Raw genomic sequence first — 23,791 nt, 5'->3', positions numbered from 1 at the left:
CAATGTCCAAGGCATTCATTAAAGTTAAGAATCAGTGCTCTTGCAGAGAAGCTTTATGCCTAATGTTGATCAGCCCTTTATTGTGTGGAGTTTGCATGTATTCAAGTAGCAAGGAGCTCACCACAAAGGCCACCAGGTGGGTTTCCATGGTAGCAGTCCTTCTTTTGTTATTCCCATTTGAAACATAGACAGTATCCAAATACTCACCATGTCACTGCTTAATGAAAAGAAATAGAATATTGGTAATGCCAGTAGAGTCAGGAAGCTGGTCTTTGGGTGCAACACCAAAGGAGGACATGCTGTCCCCTCAGGTTTTCTTTTAAGCAGCTGTCCATGAAGCGGGACTAATGTCCCTTTGATCTTATATTATGTCCTATTAATGACCTTCAGTGGCCTCATATCATTACTCTAGGGACAAATAGAGCTAAATGATGACCAGGATAGTGCTGAATCTTACGAAAGACAAGTTTGTGATTGTAACTAAGAAGAGTGCAATGTGAAACTAGGGAAGAAAAAAATCAGCTTTTTAACATATAAAGGATAACACTGTGGAAAGAAAATTGCTTCTGGATTTTTGTTGTGTTTGTGTAGGTGTTCATCTTTCCTAGTGACTCAACACCTGGATTTGCCCACTGTCTTTGTTGTTTAAAAATAAATGTAACTGGGAGGTGTCATTCCCATTGGTTGTGAATCAGTTATTGGAGTTCACAGCAGCACATGGGAGCTCTATGATGCAGCCTGGCTTGTTCTAACAGAGATCGCTGGAGAAGTCAACTGGTACTCAGTCATTCAAATGGAAGAATTTACTAAGGTTTAACATTATTTTTCTATTCAGTCCTCCCAAAACATCATTTCTGCCACTTACTCAGGAGAGAATAAAAACTGTAACTCTTAATTTAATTTACTTTTCTCCTTCCCAGAGACTAGGAGATCCGAAAACGTTTATGAACTGGTAAGACTTTAGTGCTTTAGTTTTAGCTACTTAAATTCATGAAATCTCCACAGGGCTCTATAGGGCTTTCCCTTGTAGTACTAGCCTTCATCATAAATGGCTCAAGTAAGTGTAAAATACGTGGAGGTATGTAAAATTATGCCAGATATTAAATATATTTTAAAATACTTTAGAAAGAAAACTTCAGTGAGATCGAGAGTAGGCATTACTATGGAATTGGATAAGAGTGTGGCTGGTGAGACAGAAATGGAAAGGACCCAAGACTGAGATGGAAGAAATTTAAACTGAATCAAGGGTTGAAGGTTTCCAGCTTGAAGTTGTTGGGAAGCATCCATTTACCTTTCAGGTGGGGTGGATGATAGAGGAAATGTGGGCTTTCCCAATGAACAGAGAAGAATGAGTTCAAGGGAGAGATTCAAAGTCAGCAGGACTAGAAACTGGGGGACTTACTGGATACCAGAAGGAGAAAAAGCTAGGGCAAGCAGTTAAGGTCTTGCAAAAGAAAAAAATTCTGAGGTCAGTGTTCATTTATCTATAGTTTCCATTGCTTTATTTACAATTGACTTCAATTACAAAATGTTGAAAGGAAAAACCAACAACCTAGAATTCTTTATCCAGCAAAATTATCCTCCAAACGTGAAGGAAAAATAAAGATTTTCTCAGACAAAAAAAAAAAAAAAACCCTGAAGGAATTCATTGCCTGCAAACCTGTCCTAGAAGAAATGTTAAAAGATATTCTTTAGGGAGAAAGAAAAGCATGAAGTTCAGAAACTTGGATCTACATAAAGAAAGGAATAACATAGAAAAAAGAATAAGTAAAGATGAAATAAAATATTTATTTTTCTTACTCTTAATTGATCTATTAGAGAAGTGTTCCTCAAAATTACAATAGTAACAATGTATGTGGATAAATGAAATGAATGACAACGAAGTTATAAGGGATGGAAACGAGGAAGTGAGAATACCCTGTATTAGGTATCTGTACTACCTATGAATCAGTATTTGAAAGTGGACTTATATTAGTTATGAACATGAAACACTAGAAAATATTTGCAAAAAGAAGTATAATTGATATTCTGAGAGAGAAGAGAAAATGGAAGCATATAAAACACTTAATTAAAACCAGAGAAAATGGAAACAAGGGAGAAGAAAAAAAGAAACAAAAAACAAGTACAATAAATAGATACTACAAAGAGTTATTAGTCCAACTATATCAATAATCACTTTAAATGTAAATGTTTAAATACATCAATTAAAAGACAAAGATAACCGTAACCAAATATGTGTTGCCTACAAGAAACCCACTTTAAATATAAAGACATAGATAGGCCAAGAGTAAAGGGATGGAGAAAGGTTTAACAGGCTAATACTAATCAAAATAAAAATGGTTTAGCTATATTTATTTCAGACAAAGCACACTTCAAAACAAACAAAATTGTCACAGATAAGGAGAAGCACTATATAATGAAAAATGGATTTATTCTCCAAGAAGACATAACGACCTTTAATGTGTACTTCTAACAACAGAACATCAAACCATGTGAGGGAAAAACTGATAGAACTACAAGAAGACATATTCAAATCCACTATTATAGTTGGAGATTACAACAACTGTTTTTCAGTAATTGATAGATCAAGCAGACAAAAAATTAGTAAGGATATAGTTGACCTGAACAGCACCATCAATCAACTTGATCAAATTGACATATATAGAATACTCTATTCAACAAGAGCAGAGTACACATTCTACTCAAGCTCACATGGAACATTCACCAAGACAGATAATATTCTGATCCAGAAAACACATCTTAAATTTAAAAGAATAGAAATCATACAAAATATGTTCATAGTCCACAATGGAATTAAACTAGAAATTAATAACAAAGATATCTAAAAGATCCCAAAAAATTGGAGTTTAAGTAACATGCTAATAAATTACACAGGTCAAAGAAGTGTCAAGAGAAATTTAAAATATTCTGAACTGAAAGAAGATGAAGATACAACTTATCAAAATTTATAGGATTCAGAGAATGCAGTGCTCAGAGGTTAATTCAGAGCATTAAATGCATATATTAGAAAAGAATAGATCTAAAACCAATAACCTAAGTTTCCACTTTAAGAGACTAGATAAAGAAGAGCAATTTAAACCAAAATCAAGCAGAAGAAAGAAAATAATAAAAATTATAGATGAAATTGAAAGCTGGAAATTGATAAAACCAAAAACTAATTCTTTGAAAACATCAGTAAAATTGATTAAGCTCTAGCCAGGCTAACCAGGAAAAGAACAGAGAAGACACACATTACTAATATTAGAAATTTAAGAGGAGTCTCACTACTGATCCCATGGACATTAAAAGAATAATTAAGGAATATTATGAACAACTCTGTGTCCACAAACTTGATAATAACTAGATGAAATGGACCAATTTACCAAAACTCACAGAGGAAAAATAGACAATCTGAATAGGCCTACGTCTACTAGAGAAATGAAATCAATTTTTAGTAACCTTCCAAAACAGAAAGCTTCAGGCCCAGAGGGTTTTACTGGTGAATTCTGCCAAATGTTTAAGGAAGAAATGATACCAATTCTTTACAATCTCTTTCAGAAAATAGAAGCAGAGAAAGCACCCTCTAACTCATTTTATGAGGCCATCAATATCAATACTAGAGAAAGACATTACAAGAAGGAAACTTACAGACACATATCTCTCTTGAATATAGATGTAAAACTTCTCAAAAATATTAGCAAATCTAATCCAACAGTGTATAAAAAGTTTTATTCACCAAGACCAAGTGGAATTTATTCCAGGTATGCAAGGCCAGTCAACATTGAAAAATCAATTAATGTAATCCACCACATCAACAGACTAAACGGGAAAAATTGTATGATGATATTAATAGATGCAGAAAAAGAATTTGACAAAGGCCAACACCCATTCATGACTTAAAAAAAAAAAAAGAAAACTCAGCAAAGTATGAATAGAGGAGAACTTTCTGAGGTTGATAAAGAACATCTATCAAAAAAACCCACAGCGAACATCATACTTAACGGTGAAAAACTGGATGCTTTCTCTTTAATGTTGGGAACAAGGCAAGGATGTCCGCTCTCATCATTCCTGAAGTCCTAGTGCATCATTCCTAGCTAGTGCAATAAGACAAGAAAAGAAGGTAAAAAGTATATATAGATTTAAGGGAAAGAATAAAACTGTTTTTGTTCACAGATGACATGATTGTCCATGTAAACAATCCCAAAGAATTAACAAAAAACTCCTGGAACTAATTAGTCACTGAATACAAAGTCAATTGATTTCCTGTATACTAGCAATGAATAACTGGTATTTGAAATTGAAAACAATACCACTCACACTAGCATCAAAATAGTGAAATACTTAGATAAAAATCTGACAAAATATGTACAAGATTTATATGCAAAACTATAAAACACTTGTGAAAGAAGTAAATAAGATGTAAATAAGTAAAGAGAGAGTCTGTGTTCATGGATTTGAAGACCCAATATTTTTAAGATGTCAGTTCTTACCAGCTTGACCTATAGATTCAACACAAGCCCAATTAAGATCCCAGCAAGTTATTTTGTGGACATAAAAAACTGGATCTAAATTTTATGTTGAAAGGCAAAAGACCCAGAATAGCCAATGCAATATTGAAAAAGAAGAAAATTGGAGAACTGACACCACCTGATGTCAAGACTTACTATAAAGCTGCAGTAATCAAGACACTGTGGTCTTGGTGAAAGAATATACACAAATATCAATGAAACAAAATAGAGAGCCCAGAGGTAGAAATCTAGTCAACTGATACTTGACAAAGGAGCAAAGGTAATTCAATGAAGAAACCATACCTTTACAACAAATTGTGCTGAGACAGTTAGAAGTCCTTATGAAAAAAACTGAATCTAGACACAAACCTTATACCTTTCACAAAAAATAACTCAAAATGCATCATAAATCTAAATGTAAAACTCAATACCATCAACTCCCAGAAGAAAACACAAGGAATTTGGGTTTTAGATACAACACCAAAGCATAAGGAAAAAAATGTATTTTATACATTAAAAATGTATATTATACTGAAAATGTATTCAGCTTCCCAAAATATGTTACATTTGTAAATATGTTACAAATGTATTTTGTGGGCAAAAAATAGGAAAAAAAGAGAAAAGAGATTGTAACAGAGCTGAACCCATATCTTTCATCTTAGGAAGTCAGAAGATAATATCTAAAATTGATAAGTCAAGAAACAGCAATATATGGGTATTTTTAAGAAACATGGGACTAAAGATAAACGAAACAGCTGAAATTGTTGAAATGTGGCTTCCTCTGGGGAAGAGGATGGGGCATGGGAAGGAGACTAAGGGCTGCAGTTGGATGGGGCAGAGAGTTTCTGCTTTTTTAACTTCAGCTTTATAGAACTTTTGATGGTTTAATTTGGACAAAAATTAAAATGAAGTTGAAAAATGAACACTACAACTCAACTTAAAAATAGTAATTGACTCTATTACTCCTCCCTCGCGCATAATACTAAGGTGTCATCTAATGTCTGTGTTACTGTTAGACTTGGGACCCTGTCTCAAGGGCAGGGACCACATCTACTTCACATAATGCTATACTCATGTCTGACACATCCAGGCCCTGATATGTATTTGTTGAATGAAAAAAAATAAAAGAAACATTTAGCAGTTGTAGAAGTAGCACACAGAGGACAAATGTGACAAATAATGCAGAGATGGCCTCACTATAACTTGACACAGGGCACTGGCACAAAGCAGGAGCTCAAGAAATGTCTGGAAATGTTGCTGTTTATTAAAGAAGGTTGGCAATTTTTTAGAGAGAGGTTGGATCAAAGAAGATGTAATCATGACACGGATAACCCAAACATTGTTTGTAATCCTAAAAATAAGAATCTAGGAGAGGGAGATGCATGAAATGTGCTAGAGAGACACTAGAGATCATTTCTGCAAAATATGGAAAATCATGATTTTCTGTTGTGGGTATACCATGTTCTTCCTCCTCCTTTTCCAGAGGTAGTAGTTTAAACGCATGGCTTTCTCATTCCTGCAGCCAATTCTGATGATTGCTTGGGCCATAACAATACCTTGCTGACCACCCTTCCCACCTCCCTCCAGAAAGAACACATGTTCCCTATGGTGTTCAGAAATGTGTCAACTTGATGTTTGGTACCTGTATGCTTTGAGAAGGTCCGTCCAAATGATTAAAGTTAAGCAAAACCAGTCATGAATTTTATTAAGGGAAATTTGAATTGAATTCTCGCCAGGGCAACATGACCATAAGACCAGGTAGGCTGTAGAAAGTGGGACCCAAAGGAAGCCAATCATTTGAAACCAGTTTAGACGTGTGCCAGGACATTTGTTGTGGGAAAATATTCTGAGGTAGCTGATTGGCCTGCCTTTGTGGATAAATTACTCCGATATTTGTGATTTAGAATCAGGAAGAAAACACATCCTCTCATTACCTCATTACAGGAATTCATTTTGGGAGGCACACACAATTTGCCTGTTTCCCCAGGGATGGGTGGAGGGACTAGTAACCTTGAAAACATCTTTGTGTATGAGAAGTTCGGGAAAATATTCTATATTTCTGCATAAGGAGAAGCAGTGGAAAGCTTACTTGTTTGTGTGGTTTGCTTGTTTTTTTGTCTAACCTAAGTTGACTGTGCTAAGAACTTCACACTATCTAACGACTACAGCTCTGAGGGAAGCAGTACTGTTTACACCCTCTACCAAAGGGGAGACCGAGGCTCAAGAAGTTCAATAATACCCAAGGTGACCGGACTACCATGTGGATGGTCTGCAAGTTGATCTGAAGTATAAATGGCACGACTACATGAACAGGACCTGCTACATAATTTGTGGGGTCCAGAGCAAAACAAAAGTGTGGAACCCCTTGTTCAAAAATTGTCACGAATTTCAAGATGGTGACAGCAGAGCATTAAGCCAACTGTGAGGCCCTTCTGAGCACAGGGCCCCATGTGTCTGCACCCATAAACCTTGCTCCATGTATAGATACATCCCAGGTTCTATAAATTTGGGCTAGCTCTAAGGAGAACATTGAAAAGACTTTGACGAATTTTAAATTATGATTTTACCTTAAAAGATTGTCTTGAAGAATACTCTATTAAACCTGCAGTAAATGAAGAATTATATAATTATGTCTGTAGCTTCTAAAATTATGTCTGTAACTGAGCTAGAGGATGTTTCAGCACTGCTTCAGATGGGATGCCTCCATCTGGTATTTGCCTGTGAATTAACACATTAATTCTCTAGCACCACCATACACATCACCAAGGAGAATTTGTTGAGCCCCGTTTTCAGAGCCCTGTTCTCTTCTAGACAAATGTCCTTTGTCATATTCCCTGGGACCTACAGCCTTTTCAGTGGGAAACTTGGCACTCCTCCTCAAGGGCACACCTTTGCACCCCAACTGCTGCTTGCTCCCACCTGGCACACAGTGGGGACTCAAGAAATGTTTGTTGAATAAATCAGTGAGTACATGAACTCCAGAACACTTCAGAATTCTAGATTCTCAGAAATGTAGCAAGAACCAGTCTCCATGCAATCAATACTCAGGAGATGTCCAAGGGGCCTTTAGATTGGCCCTAAAATGAGACAGTTAGATCTAAAGAGAGGGCTAGGTCTAAAGTCAGCATTTGAGCCAAAGGTCAAAACTACACTTGAAAAGTCCTTCAGAAGCATCAGGTTGGAGGTACCATGTGAGACACACAGAATCCGCTGGGCAAGAAGCTGATGCACATCCTTTGTCTAACCCCACCTTGGGGCACAGGCTCATTGCCTGCCAAGCAGAATTCCAGTAGGCTAACTGCACGTATGATGTGACTGTTTCTTAAGAGGTGAGTCAAAGCTTTCTCTGAAGGAAGTGTTTAATCATTTTATCCCTGCAGTGGCTTTTCTCCCCTTGGGAGAAATTGTAAAATTCGATTTCTGAGTTTTATAAGAGACTCAGTCTTGTGTTAAAATGTCACCAAAACTGATTTATCTTACATCTTGTAAAATTTCTATATCTCACACATTTTCTACACTGAGCACGAGTTGCTTTTATAGTCAGTGGGGAAAAAAAGAAAAAAATTTACACGGAGATTTCAAACTTGGATCATTTTTTTTGGTTCCGAGCACATTAACAGCTGTTCCCATCCATTGTATCCTAGTCTTCAGAGCACGAAGGGAGCCTGGCATACAGGCTAAGAGCTAAACCGCTCAGGTGGGTATCTCCGCTTCTCCACTTATTGACCCTCTCAGAGCCTTGGTGTCTTCATCCGTAAAATGGTACTAATATAATCCCTTCCCCAAAGATTTGCTCCTATAAAACACTTAGCACCTTGCCTGTCACTAAGAATTCAATGTCGTTAGCTATTAGCTGTTACTGCATATGAGTCTGTGTCCTGTGTCTTTTGCGCTAATAGCCCAGCTGTCAAATAGCCTAGCTCCTTATTTAAATGTGAATAATAAAATCAGTTTTTCAATCCTCTTTCAAATAAACTAATCTTAAGAACTGAAAGGTTATCTGAGGTAAGATAGGTACATGTGTCTATTTAGGATAAACAAGGGTGACAGAGCCAAAAAAGGGAAGGATGATATTTCTCCCTTACTACAACTCCTCAAGGGCTCCAGTGACCACCGCAATTCATGGTCTATATGATAGGATGATATTTGGCCATGGGACAGAAAGAGCTACTGAGCTTGACAAGGGCAATTTTTCTTTACTTACTATTTATCATTTATACCTAGTCAACCAAAGTAGATTTCAGTGATACACATACCACTTGGAATCTGAAATTTTTCTTGCTTCCACTCTGTAGGTGGAAAGTCAGTTTTCTAATTATTCTCAATTCTCAAAGATACTGTGATAATAGATGCCTACTCTACCCTGGAACCACTTGTCCATTGGCTTCAAGGCACTACACTTCTGTCTTTCTTCCATGTCTCCAGCCCATCTTTTTCAGCCTCTTTTTAACCTCATCCTCCTTGAACTACCCCTTAAATCTTGATCTTTTTCAGGGCTCTCTTATGGACATACTTCCTTCATACTGTGTACTCTACCTTAATCTGTTCTGATGGCCTCAACCACCATCTTTTTGCCAGTGAACCCAATATCTGTATTGCCACATCAGTCCTTTCTCTACAGTCCAAACCCATGTAACTGCCTTCAAGATATCTCCACTTGGATATCTTACAGATGCCTCAAACTCAACGTGTCCAAACTGAATTCATCATCCCCCCAAATCAGCTCTCTGACAGCATTCCCTATCTCAGGAAATGGCAACACTCGCCACCCAGTTAATTAAGCCAGGAATCTATGATTAATCCTTAACTCATCTCAGTTCCCTCATTGCCTAAATCCAATCAATCACCAAGTTCTCTTAATTCCATTTCCTAAATCAGTGCCTTTCAAACTAATTTTACTGTAAATAAATGAAACATCTTTTGCATCATGACCCAACCAGCATGCACACACACACACACATACACACACATACAAGTGAAACAGAAGTTTTGCAAAAAAAATTTTATCATCGTTATATGCAAGGCTTTCTGATATTTTCTATTATGTTTTCTTCTGTTGTTGCTTTTTAAAACGCTAGTAACCAGTGGGTTACTGGCAAGTGTTTAACAGCCAGCTCTCTGGAGGCGAGGCAAGGAGAGCCAGATATGTAGCATTTGGCAGTTTATGGTATAAATACTCCCACCATGGTTGAATTTAAGCCACCAACTAACAAGCCTGCAAACATCCTAAAGATACCAGCTCTCCTGACCATATACAGCATGCAACTGCTTATGACCTACAGTTTTTGATGGACACTGGTCTAAATAGCTCTAAATCTACCAACTAATTTTCATTCCCAATGCTACCATTCCAGACCTGGCCACCACCGTTTCTGATACAATTGTTTTCCAGGTCAGTCTGATCTGTTTCATATTTATTTAATACCCTTCAAAGACTTCCTGTTGTCCACACTAGGACAGAGTCTATAATTCTTACCATGGCTTAAAAAGCCACCCACAGCTTGGCACCTGCCTGCCCCTCATGCCCTCTCCCTTGATTTCAATAAGAATGGTTTCTTCTTGAACATCTGGGAATTCACCCTTGCTTTCATGTCTTTGGACATACTGTTCCATTTGACTAGAAAGTTCTTGCCTCCCATCTTTGTTCAACTAACTGTTACTCATCCTTCCCATCACAGCTTAAATGCTATGTTATTCATTTATTCCTTCTCCTACTATATAACAGGCATTGTGGTAAGCACTGAGGATACAATGGTATGTAGAAATAGACTCAGTCCCTCACCTCACAGAACTTAGATATGCTAGAAGGGGAGAACCATTATGCAAATGAAGATATCATTCAAATGTAAGTACTAATAAAAGAAGAGCTTAAAAAATAAAAGAGATTCATGGTTCTATAAGAATGTATAAAATCTGACCTACTCTAGCAGATCAGGGAAAACTTTCCAATGTGATGGCTGGTTAGTTATAATAGTTGAGCTAAGCTATAAAATAGAAATATAACTTAATGAGTCTAAGGGGTGGATAACTAACAGCATAGGCAGAAACAGAAGCATGTGTAAATCCACATGGCAGGAAGGAACATGGTAAAATCAAGGAAACAAATGAAAGCCAGTGTAAGAGGAGCAAGGTAGGAGGTGGGGGTATGAGACAGGTAGAAGCCAACTCTATGAAGGGCACTCTAGGCTTCATTAAAAATAGGGGTCTTTCACAGATGTAGAGAATGGACGTGAGGACGTGGGGAGGGGGAAGGGGAAGCTGGGACGAAGTGAGAGAGTGGCATGGACATATATATACTACCAAATGTAAAATAGATAGCTAGTGGGAAGCGGCCACATAGCACAGGGAGATCAGCTCGGTGCTTTGTGACCACCTAGGGGGGTGGGATAGGGAAGGTGGGAGGGAGACACAAGAGGGAGGAGATATGGGGATGTATGTATATGTATAGTTGATTCACTTTGTTACACAGCAGAAACTAACACACCATTGTAAAGCAATTATACTCCAATAAAGATGTTAAAAAAATTTTTTTAATAAAAAAAATAGGGGTCTTTGAAAAAGAGCAATGGAAGGCCAATAACATGTTTGAAGCTGGCATATAATGTATCAGGTTTCTAGTTTGAAACACTCACTCTGGTGGTTATGAGAATGAACTGGAAGGAGGCAAAAATAAATGCAGAGACAAACTAGAAACTATTACACTACTCTAGACAGAGATGATCACAACACAAATTAAGATGTTGTTCATGGAGACGGGAAAAATTGACTTATTAGAGAGATGTGTGAGACGACCTTAACAAGACAAAGTAATGGACTGAATATATATATGCGGTGAAAGAGATGGACACAGCAAAGATGACCCCCAGGCTTGAGTTACAAAACGGAATGAATGATAGTACCATTGAATGAAATGGAATACCAGAGGAGGACCAAGCTTGTTGGAAAAAAGCATGACTTTGGCTGTAGCTGTATGGAGTTTGAGGTACCATTAAGATGTGTAAAATGAGATGTTCTGAGGACTATTTGATCAACTGTTCTGGAACAGAGGAGAAATCTGGATTAGGACATAGATCTGTGGAATATCTGTATAGGTGGTAGACATGCAGCATTGAACATGGAAGAACTCATCAACCAAGAAGACATAATATGAGAAGAGTGTTTAAAAGCCAATCCTTAAGGAAATTCAACGTTTAATGGCTGGAGTAAAGGGTGAACTTAGAAAGGAAACCAAGAAGAGCAGCCAAAAAGGTAGGAAGAAAACAGGAGAAATTGAGGTCGAAGAGCCAATATGTTTTGGTGAAGCATAAGAAAAGAAGCCAGACTGTTGGAGGAGGAGGCGTGCAGAGTACAGCCCAGGAATCAATGAGTGTAGACTCACTGGAGAAGTTTGTCTTTGAAGAGAAGGAGAGATATAGAGCAGTATTTGTGAAGTTGATGGAAACCTTTTGATTGTGTTTGAATGAAAAGCATTTGAGCATATTCATCAGCTGTGAAAAAACTGGTTTGAAAGGAAGGTGAACACACAAGAGAAAGAATGCCTAATGGTAAGTGTAAGGTTCACAAAAAAGCAGAGAATGATCCCTGTGCCCCCATGACACTCCTACACTTACCCTAATTCTGACTACACTTGTGTTTTCTCTGTGAATATCTGTATTCCTTGTTAGACTGTACTGCGTGAGAACAAGAATCACCTTTGCCTCATTTGCTTCTGTATCCCTAGTGTGAAGCACAACTCAGCCAGGAGGCATTAATAAATTTCATTCTTAATTGCACATTCAAGTGAATGAAATTGGAGGTACATTTAATAAAATAGTCAACCCCAGAAGTCTCATAATACTATAGCATATGCATATATATGTATGCACATGCACACACACTATGGTTATCAATTTTTTTAGACTAAAATTTAAATTGACATCATTACCTTAAGCATAAGCTGTTTGGGCACTAAGATGAGAAGGTCTTAGAATGAGATAGAAATTGAAAGTCAACCAAGAACTGAGAACTCTCCACAAATAGATGAGCAAGGCCATGAGTCATTTTTGTGCAGAAAATTGAGCCCTAATTATATCAAGGAAACAAATTGTGAAAGCACACAACCTGTTAAGACAAGTGGATGCATCATTCACACCAATCCAGGTGAAACCCCACATAACAGGACTTCTATATCTGAGATGGTATGATGACCTACTAAGTCAAAACAACTTAAAAACAAAAGAAAAGAAAACAAAAGAAAACCTTCTCTTTGTTTTTGGAGACAATATTAAATGCCTCATATAAAGAAGCAAGTCCATGCAGGAGAAAAGAAATCAGATGTGCGTTCCTTTCCCAGCTTTGCCATTTTTAAAGACAAGTTCTTTAATCTAGTCTCAGTTTCTTTATCTGTGAAATGGGGATAATCGTACTTCATAGGGTGCTTGAATAAGGTAAGGGGGATTATATACTCAGAATAGCTATCCACTTCCCTAACCTGAGAATTTTACATTTCCATTGTCAGTTCTGACATATTCTGACTATACTCTATAAACTCTGATTTTTACCTCAGTAGAATGAGGATGACATGCTATATCTGGGATTGCTGAGAAGACTAAATAAGATAATGTGCATGAAGGTCCTTTGTGAAATAAAAAGAACTACTTTTTTAAATTGAAGTATAGTTGACTTACAATATCATATTAGTTTCAGATGTACGACATAGTGATTCGATATTTTTATAGATTATACTCCATATAAAATTATTATAAAATAGTGGCTATATTCCCTGTGTTGTACATTACATCCTTGTAGCTTATTTTGTACCTAGTAGTTTGTACCTCTTAATCCCCTTCACCTATCTTGCCCCTCCCCTCACACTTCTCCCTTCTGGTAACCACTAGTTTATTCTCTGTAACTGTGAGTCTGTTTCTGTTTTGTTAACTCATTTGTTGTATTTTTTAGATTGCACATATAAGTGATAACATACAGTATTTGTCTTTCTCTAATTTATTTCACTAAGCATAATTCTCTCCAGGCCCATCCATGTTGTTGCAATGGCAAAATTTCATTTTTTTTATGGCTGAGTAATTTTTCATTGTGTATATATACCACATTTTTATCCATTCATCTGCTGATGAACACTTAAGATAGTTTTCGTATCTTGGCTACTGCAAATAATGCCGCTATGGACATTGGAGTGAATATATCTTTATGAATTAGTGTTTTCATTTTTTTCAGGTATAATTCCAGGAGTGGAATTGCTGGATCATATTGTAGTTCTATTTTTAATTTCTTGAGGAACTGCCATACTGTTTTCCATAGTGGCTGCACCAACTTACATTCCCACCAATGTATATTACGGTTCCCTTTTCGTTACATCTTCACCAACACTTATTATTTCTTGACTTTTTGAGGATAGCCATTCTGACAAGTATGAGATGATATCTCACTGTGGTTTTGACTTGCATTTCCCTGATGATTAGTGATGTTGAGCACCTCTTCATGTGCCTGTTGGCCATTATACAAAGAACTACTTAAATTAGGGAGCAGCAAACTACAGCCAGTGGGCCATATCCAGCCCACCCACCGTCTGTTTTTCTTTTTTTGTTCTTTTATGACCCAGCTAAGAATGGTTTTTACATTATTTAATGATTGGAAAAAAATCAAAAGAAGATGAATATTTCAAGACATGTGAAAATTATATGAAATTCAAACAAAATATGATGCATCAGAATCCTTTAGGGTAGTTCAACTTAACTTCTGTTGATTCTCACAAATGCTTCAGTTTTTTTGTTTTTTGTTTTTAATTGTGACTAGCTTGGCTTCCTCTTTTGGTAAAAATCTTTTAGTTTGGACAATTAGTCAGGGTGACCTGGGTGGGCTTAATGAGTGCCTCTCCCCTCTACGGCAGTGTTTCTCAATCTTTTCTTTCATTATTGACTCCCTCCACCAAGGAAATTTTTAGATATTTTTTTCCTAATTTCCACCCCGTGGAAATGTTTTATTTTGGTAAAATATGCATAGCACAACATAATATTTATCATTTTAAGCATTTATAAGGGTACAATTGAGTGTCATTGAATCCATTCACGTTGTTATATAAGCATCATCACTATCTATACCCAAAATATTATCATTATCCCCAACTTAAGCTCTGTACCATATACAATCATTCCCTATTCCCCACTCCCCCCAGGCCCTGGTAACCTCTATTATACATTTCATCTCTGTGAAGTATTCTAGGTATTCTAGTATCTTATATAATTGGAGTCATATAATATTTGTCCTTCTGTGTCTGGCTTATTTCACTTAGCATTAAGTTTTCAAGGTCAGAATTTCGTTCCTCTTTATGGCTGAAGATTGTTCTATTGTATGTGTACACAGCATTCTGCTCATCCATTTCTCAGCTGACAGACACTTGGGATGTTGCGGAGTATCAGAAGCAAACGGCGACTGGCATTGCTGAAGAATGTTTGGAGTAGGGGGTCTGTATTTGTAATATCAGCAGCTTTAAAATCTGACACGAGAGTAACTGCTGTCTCTGTCTCGTTTCCGATTCCACTGCAGGGTGTGTTGGGTGCATCACGTAACGGGGATGTGGGTGTACCCTTTCCTGGAACACATTGGCCCAGGAGCCAGAATCCTCTTCTTTGGGTCTACAACCATCTTAATGAACTTTTTGTACCTGCTGGGAGAAGTTCTGAACAGCTATATCTGGGATACACAGAGAAGTAAGTATTGTTTGGGGGAGCATAAAAGAAAAGAATTGCTGCCTAAAAGAGTGTGTGCAGAGACGGATGGAAAATTCCACTGTAGCACAGGATCCCTTATGAAGAGTTTCATTTTTATAACTACCATATTAATTTGAGCTGCTGGCAGTTACCTGAAAGGTTTATTACTCACTTTGTCATATTAGCTAGTAAAACATCCAAATCTAAGACAAAAGAAGCATGTCTATAAAATTTTATAGGGAGAAATGTAGCGTTAGCAGAAAAAAAAAGTTTAGGAAGTTCACTCTGACTAACAAAACACTGCTGTAGCTAAAGGGACCCCCCGGTGAAATAGACAAATTATTAAATGTAACCAAACAGTCTCATTAGAAATCAGCCAAATCTCCACTTCTTACATCATCCTTCGCGTGGGCGCAGCAGCTTCCAAGAGGGCTTGCCACCACTCTGCCAGAACTCTCAGCAGTGCAGAATACCTCTGGCAAGTGTGATGACGCAGTGACTGTCATATTCAAGACTTGAAGGTGGCAAAGAGGGACGGGCAGTAAAGGGTAATACTTCATTGCTGCAAAAACTCTCTTCACCTATGATTTGATTTCCCTTTTGTTTCTATTTATGGCAGAGCCTCCATCTTGGCAAGGCACGTAATCTTACCCCAGCTGTGCAAAACAAAACTTGTCCAAAGTGTATGTCAGATAACGTAAAAATAGGAAGGTGGAAAAAACGACAGCACAGATATGTAGTGATTTGAGTCCTGCATGAAAATACATCCAAAGGCAAGATGGTTTGGGGATTTTAGAGACCTCTGGGTATCGCCTCCGATACAGTCACAACATTGTAGACATCACCTGCAAATAATCTCTGATCCACAAACATTGAGCACCCTCCTTTGTGCCAAATACTATGCCAGGAAGTTGATCTAATTAGACAAATAAAACATAGTCATTGCATGTTATTGAATTGGACTTCTTCTGTGCATGGATCTTCTAGGACTGTATGCGTCAAGGTGTTAGCCAATGTTAAATGGCCCAGAGGAATTTGAGGGTTTCCTTTCTCAGTAGCTGGCTTGATTTTAGGCAGTGGTCTATTAGAAAAAGTGTTAAATATTTTTACCAATTCCGGCTACAGCTTGGGGGACCAGAAATTAATCTTTTAATGATTTTCTTCTCTGTTCAATGGGAATTGTAATCTTTCTCTATTAGATAACTTATAAAAATATTTAGTTAACTTACAAAAATATTTTCAAAACAAAATATAAACTTTTCTCAGCTTCTTGGGAGAAAGGCTATATTTAAATTTAAGCTAATGTGTCCAATCTATGTTATTCAGGAAGTACTTATGACTCCTGTTTCCCCTTGATTAGCTCGATTCCAAAGTTCATTTGGCCGTTGTTCTACTACTTCTAAGAGAAGATTGCCTGAAAACCAGGAGAGAAAAACTCCAGTCTAGATTAATAGAATATTGCTTTTTAGCAGCTTTGAGTTAGACGTTAAAAATGAATAGTGAAGCTAAGGTTTTTGTTTCTTGTTTTTAATGATCTGTCCAATTTAATTTGTGCCATTCTCTTAATAACATGAGTTAAGGTTGACTAACATTTTGTAACTCATTTCAGATGTAGAGATTAATTTTATCTACATGGAACCATCTAGTTAATTCCCCAGAGGCAGATGTTTTGTGTCAAGTGCATCTTTTTTGTTTATGAGAGTGATTGCAAACTGATGGCCTCCTCCAAATTTTACCTGCCAAAAAGTTTTGTTAGGCCTACATAGGATTTTTGTTTTTGAACCAACATTTAAAAATTGGGAGATTTCACATAAAGGACAGATTTCTCAGCTAATCAAGTATTTTAACATGTGGCAACACCAAGCCCGCTATCCTCTTCTGGCAACAATGGATTAGAAATGAGTATCAGTTGCCCCCGTTATATGGCCCTTTAATTTTCCCTAGTTCTCACCAGGCCATTTTGCTCCCTCACAGTGGCTTGGTTCTGTAGGTAGTTGAGTTTGAAACTGTTGATTAAAAGCAGTCGTTTCTGTGCATGTGTGTGTATTAGAAGGAATTGAATACAATCAAGTACAGTATTACAATCCTGAGTACCTTTATTACACCCCAAATAAAACCCCCCAAGGAGCAGGAATACCACATTTGAGCCCCCTTCCTTGGATCCATCTTTACAGATTTTTAATGGCTCAGCTTCCTTCACTTGGTTATGTTGGCTTCAACTTCAAAATAAAAATCACATTATTACAGAATCTTAGAATCAAAAATTAGATTAGAAACCATCTATGCCAATTTTTTTTTTTTTTTTTTTTTTTTTTTTTACTAAGAGGCAGCTGAGGCCCAGCAATAAGTGACCCACCAAAATAAGTGGTTGTGGCTTCCCTGGTGGCACAGTGGTTGAGAATCTGCCTGCCAATGCAGGGGACACGGGTTCGAGCCCTGGTCTGGGAAGATCCCGCATGCCGCGGAGCAACTGGGCCCGTGAGCCACAACTACTGAGCCTGCGCGTCTGGAGCCTGTGCTCCGCAACAAGAGAGGACGCAATAGTGAGAGGCCCTCGCACCGCGATGAAGAGTGGCCCCCGCTTGCCACAACTAGAGAAAGCCCTCGCACAGAAACGAAGACCCAACACAGCCATAAATAAATTAATTAATTAATTAAAAAAAAAAATAAGTGGTTGCAAAGTCAACACCTTCTGACTGATGTTCAATCCTCTGTTATTTCTAGTAAACCATCAGAATGTCACCATTGGAAACCCAGACACATGAGAGCTCAGAAATTTTACTCAGAATCATGGATCTAGCTTATAAAATAACAAAACAGATAAGCCTGATATGAACTGTGAACAAAAAGCCCTTAAAATAGGCTAAATTAACAATGAAGCATTTGCTCTTTTTAAAAGAAAGTAACTCGGACTTCCCTGGTGGTGCAGTGGTTAAGAATCCGCCTGCCAATGCAGGGGACACGGGTTCGAGCCCTGGTCCAGGAAGATCCCACATGCTGCGGAGCAACTAAGCCCGTGAGCCACAACTACCGAGCCTGTGCTCTAGAGCCCACGAGCCACAACTACTAAGCCCACGTGCTGCAACTACTGAAGCCCACACACCTAGAGCTCATGCTCTGCAACAAGAGAAGCCACCGCAATGAGAAGCCCACGCACCGCAACAAAGAGTAGCCCCCGCTCGCTGCAGCTAGAGAAAAGCCCGCGCACAGCAACGAAGACCCAATGCAGCCAAAATAAATAAATATTTTTTTAAAAAATAAATAAAAGAAAATAAAAGAAAGTAACTCAAGGTGGCTTTGTGGATGTTACATTGGTTTGCTAGGGAAGCTACAACAAAGGGCCACTAAAGAGCTTAAACAATAGAAATGTAATGTCCCACAGTTCTGGAGGCCTGAAGTCCAAAATCGGGAGATTGGCAGGATTGGTTGCTTCTGAGGACTGTGAGGGAGGGATCTGGCCCAGGCCTCTCTCCTTGGTTTGTAGATGACCGTCTTCATGTTTACATGGCATTCTCCCCTATACGTGAGGCTATCTCCACATTTCCCCTTTTTGTAAAGACATCAGCCATATTTGATTAGGGCTCACCCTAATTTTAACTTGGAAAAGACCCTATTCCCAAATACAATCACATTCTGAGGTAAGACGGGTTATGTTTGAAGAGACACAATACAGCCCATAACATTCTACCTCTGCCCCCCAAAATTCATGTCCTTCATTCATGCAAAGTACATTCCCAACAACCCCCAAAGTATTTCCAGCATCAACACTTATGTCCAAAATCTCATCTTAAATATCATCTAAATCAGGTATGGGTAAGACCCAGGGTATGATTCATCCTGAAGCAAAATTGCTCTCCAGTTGTGAACCTGTGAAACCAGACAGAAGTTTATCTACTTCCAAAACACAGTGGTGGAACAGGCATAGAACATACATTCCCCTTTCCAAAAAAAAGAATCATAGGGAGAAAAGGGTCACAGTTCTCAACCAAGTTTGAAAGCTAGCAGGACAAATTCCGTTCGAGTTTAAGGCTTGAGAATAATCCTCTTTGGCTGAATGCCATATCCTCAGGACTCATCAGGAAGGGGGGGTGTGGCCCCGCCCTCTTGGCGCTGGGTGGCAGCCCTCTGGGGCCAAGGAGCAGCCAGCCCCTGAGCCACCTTCAGATTCATTCTTCCTTTATTTCATCCTGTCTCTGTCTCTTTCAGTCCAGGCTGGCTGTGTTTCTGCTGGTACAGAATTCTCCCATGTAATTCGTGGGGTTCCAAGTCATCAGATGAGAGGTCTCCCACAGGTCCTTCCTGGCTTCTACTGAGATGGTTCCTTGGATCCATGAGTCACATGCCTCATCTCTTTAGCAAATGGTTGTGCAGACACACCCTTGGCCTCCTCTCACATTCTGAGGCCCTGGGCATCAGGACTTCAACACATGAATTTGAGGGAGACACAGTTCAGCCTATAATTGCTGAAATATTCTGTGCTTAAGCTAAAAATTTATTCTAATTCCAGTGTGTCTGACTGGGGTGACCAGTCTTATTAAAGTCAAATTTTATACGACGAGAAATGCAAGTGTCCAAAAGTGAAAGGTTGGGGTGAGGGCGGAGAAAGCAGGTAAAAGAGGAGAAGGGCGAGGAGGTCGGAGCCAGGCCCATGTGACAGAAACCTCCGCCTTTGTTCTCCCCCAGCCTTCCATCCAGCTCATGTCCCATGCAGGCCTCCAGGGTTCCAGCGCCGCCCGGCAGGCCCCTCTCCCAGCATGGGGGAACCACATGTGACTGACTCTCTCAGGGTCAATCAGCTCTTCCTCTACGTTTCTGAAAGAGCATCCTGCCTCAGCTTTGTGACAGGTTTCTTTCTGCTAGTTGTGTGGAAATTATACCTCTGGTTCTTCCAAATATTATTTACAGCTGTCTAATTTTTTCCCTCCACCTCAAAGCTGCCAAACTAAAGTAGGTGGGGAGCCATTTTCCCTGTCTGGGTCAATGAACACCCCTTGTTCTCCACCCCCGCTTTTTAAGATTCCACTATTGCTGCCAACTCAACCCATCTGCAGGAGAACACTTAGGAGAAAAGAGACTTTGAAAAGAAAAGCAAGCAGTTATTAGCTTCTCCACAGGAGAGGGAACATGGGACAGAGCTGGGACCCAAGTCATGTGTGCTGTTTGAACAGAATCTATGTTGTGTTTTTCTGCCTTTGCCTTGGTTACCCAACAACTAAGCCATCTCCTGCCTTCTCCCCCTCAACCCTATTTCTCCTCCCTTCAGACGTCCTTACTCTTCAATTTGAAGTTTTCCTTAACATGATTTCTGAGAAGTACTTTGGAAAAAGTGTTATAGATCTCTGCCAGTTCCTTAGTCATGAAAACCAAACCTAAAAGACTGTCTAAGGACACCTGTTCTGAGAATGTTACCCGCATTCCGCTGCTACCACCCTGATCACACAAACACATGGTGCTAGGAGCTGGGAGCTGGGGGAAGACGCAGGGGTGTCTCTCCTACTCTAAGCCCTATTGTGACGACCCTCCATGTTTCATTCTACTGCTTTCCCACTAGTTCGGCCTTCTCTATGTTCACCGTTTATTAATTTATTCCATAAAGATTAATTGAACTCCTACTGTCAGACAGACACTGTGTTAGGTGCTTGGGATATAATCAGGAACAAAACAGTTAAGGGCTCTACCTTCAGAGAATTTGCAACTTATAAGAGAATACCAACAAAACCTGCAATGCAGCATCTGGGGTTCTTTTGTTCCAGCAAAAAGGCTCTGAGAATTTGGTGTTAGGAGAAAGGTGTTTACGTAGAAGCAAAAGAAAAAAGAAGTGGGGAGCATTTGCCAGATTTAACTTTAATTTATGAGAATCACTTAAACATTTTCATCTCCGGGAAAATGAAATATCACTAACTATTCATTACAGACAACAGGCAAGGTCTTACCAGTCCGGTACGTATGAGTCTTTCAGGAAGAAAAACATAGTTCTACCAGGCCTGGGTAGAACAGAGGGAGAACTTGAGTTTAAGTACACGTGGGTCTGGAAATAAATAGTTCTTGTGGCTAATAAGCTCTCTATGGGCCTTAAAAACAAAACAAAACAAATAAAAAAGATTTGCTTTTGAAAATCCAGAGTCCTTGCCTTGGGAAGGGACAGGAGTAAAATAAAAATAAATGAGGTCTCTTTGAAACTCATCAGCTCCACACCTCCTGTTGCTAGAAGCTGGTTACAAGGCAGTCTGGTTGGGATTTCTGTGCAAACTCAACGAGTCAAGAACTAACTCGCGTCCCTCACTCCCAGAGGCCTTAAGAGCTGGGTGTGTCTCAGAGAAGTTATGTCCCGATTTGGGGGGAAGGGTAGGGAGGGAGGTCACTGAGGAAGTTTCTGGAGAAAGTTGTAAATGACTTTTCTTCTTAGCGAGGAGAAAAAGGGTGGGCATGAAGGGTTTGTGGGGAGAAGTGTGGAGAGATGAGAGTGGCAAACCTGCTCCTAGTTTAATCTGATGTCCAAATAAAGAACTTTGCCTGTATTTCTAGGTATGGAAGAAGAGAAAGAGAAGCCTAAATTGGAATGAGATCTAAGTCTAAACAGAAGAGCAGGATGGAGCCACCAATGAAGACTCATTACCCCCGGGCATTGGTAATGCAGGAGAGGAAGCTTCAAAGAAACCATTGGAATCCGCCTTCACCTCCCTGCCCCAGAGAGAGGGAACACCTTTTATGCAGAAATATATATATATAAGAATAAAATACAGATATTTCCAAAATAACTTGCCCTCAATTGTGTTTTAAAGAATTCTTTCCAAATTCATTATTGATAATAACATCTTTTTTCTTTTTTTTTTTTTTACCTCTTCTAATTTTTAAAATTAAAATTGGTCATTGGATTTTAATTTTTGCAATTGTAATTCCATTTAATCAAGGAAGAATAGAATCCTATTGTGTTTCTTGTTGAGAAATATGTGAAAGTCAAAGGAGCAGATGTGAGGCATAGCATTCATGTATTTATTTAGTCCTCACAGGAGGCTGAAGAATGTAAGCATAAGCCTGGAGGAAACGAGATGGATGTTCCCTATTGCAATAATGTCACAGTTGTCTCAAACAGGCAATATTAGTAATAATTGCATTGATTTAGTTAAAACCCTGAGTGTATTTGGATCTCATGATTTAATTTTGTGAAACATTTCCTAGATGCAAACTATAACTTTAATAAAGAGCAAGCAACCCCTCGCCTAATGCCTGCATGGTGCGTCTCAAACCCCTAACAACACTGGTGTTTCCTTTCTTATTTTGTTTCTATTACCTGTTGAAAATGGGTTTACTGAGCCTGGTTCTTGCAATTTTTTTATTTTATAAATATGTATCTTTTTGATAAATCCAAAAAGAATAATCTTGTTGAAAAAAAAAAGCTAACTTACAAAGTCTTTGACCATAATGATTTTTAAATAATACTAATGCCAAATAGGTAGTAGAAAACACATAAAAATAAATCTTAGAGAAATATAAGGAAGGAGCGAATAAAAATAAAAGCAGAAGTTAAGTAAGGCAGCAAGAAAAAGAACAGCAGAACTGATAAATAAATTGATTAATAAATGCAGTATCTAATCTATACAAATAGCATTAAAATATGAAACTACTGATACATTAACTGAAAAGAGAGAAACAAACTACTTGGCAATACAAGCACAGATGTGAACAAATTTTTAATTATACAAGTGTCTTATAACTCTATGACAACAAATTCTTAGAACCCAATGAAATTCAAGGAAAATAGATTCAATAAGAATTAGAAAGCTGTAATAGACTGATATTCGTGAAAGCCATTTTTTTTAACATCTTTATTGGAGTATAATTGCTTTACAAGGGTGTGTTAGTTTCTGCTGTATAACACAGTGAATCAGCTATACATAAACATATATCCTCATATCTCCTCCCGCTTGCATCTCCCTCCCACCCTCCCTATCCCACCCCTCTAGGTGGTCACAAAGCACCGAGCTGATCTCCCTGTGGAAAGCCATTTTTTTTTAATGTTCAATTAACTATCTCCAAAAAAGGAGTTGGGTCCAGAGTATTTTATGAGCAAGTTCTTGAAAACTTTCAAGTAACAATTCTCATGTTTATTAAACTGTTCCAAGATTACAGAATGATGAAACACTTCCCAAATTATTTTTCAAAGTTAATAAAACTCTCAAAACAAAGGCAACATGCAAATAAAAACTTTTTTACTTGCTTTAGCTAAAATGTCAGCAACATAAACCCAACACTATAGAAATCATTTTTCAAAAGTAAGGTTTATTCTAAAAATTCAAGGCTGGCTTAATATTAGGATTTTTGTTAAAAACATTGTCTCAATAGTGCACAAAGAAAAAATCATATGATTCTCTCCACAGTTGCTCTAAGGCATTTGAGAAATTTTAACATTTATTTTTGATAATACCATTAGTAATATAAAAATATCTCATATCATGAGAAGAAATAGTCATCTCAAATACCAAAGGCATTCCCTTTTAAGGTCAGAAACCAGATAAAGATGTCCATGGCAGTGTTATTTTTCTGAGATGTTTGTGTGTTACATCTAGCATCAAATAA

The 23,791-nt window shown here is 38.2% G+C and overlaps 1 protein-coding gene across 1 annotated transcript in view; it reads left to right on the top strand.

The window, feature by feature from the left end:
• Nucleotides 1–21,972, top strand: part of AIG1 (androgen induced 1) — a 227,168-nt gene extending 205,196 nt beyond the window's left edge. Inside the window, 2 exon segments of the mRNA XM_061207459.1 lie at nucleotides 15,051–15,214; nucleotides 21,740–21,972. Of these exon segments, the coding sequence (XP_061063442.1) occupies nucleotides 15,051–15,214; nucleotides 21,740–21,777 (202 nt within the window). The 3' untranslated portion in view covers nucleotides 21,778–21,972.
• The last annotated feature ends 1,819 nt before the right edge of the window (nucleotides 21,973–23,791 follow it).

This window comes from Eubalaena glacialis, chromosome 12 (genome assembly GCF_028564815.1).
Source record: "Eubalaena glacialis isolate mEubGla1 chromosome 12, mEubGla1.1.hap2.+ XY, whole genome shotgun sequence".
Taxonomy (NCBI): Eukaryota; Metazoa; Chordata; class Mammalia; order Artiodactyla; family Balaenidae; genus Eubalaena; species Eubalaena glacialis.
Note: the sequence above shows the minus strand (reverse complement) of the source record. Positions and strands in the feature narration are given on the sequence as shown.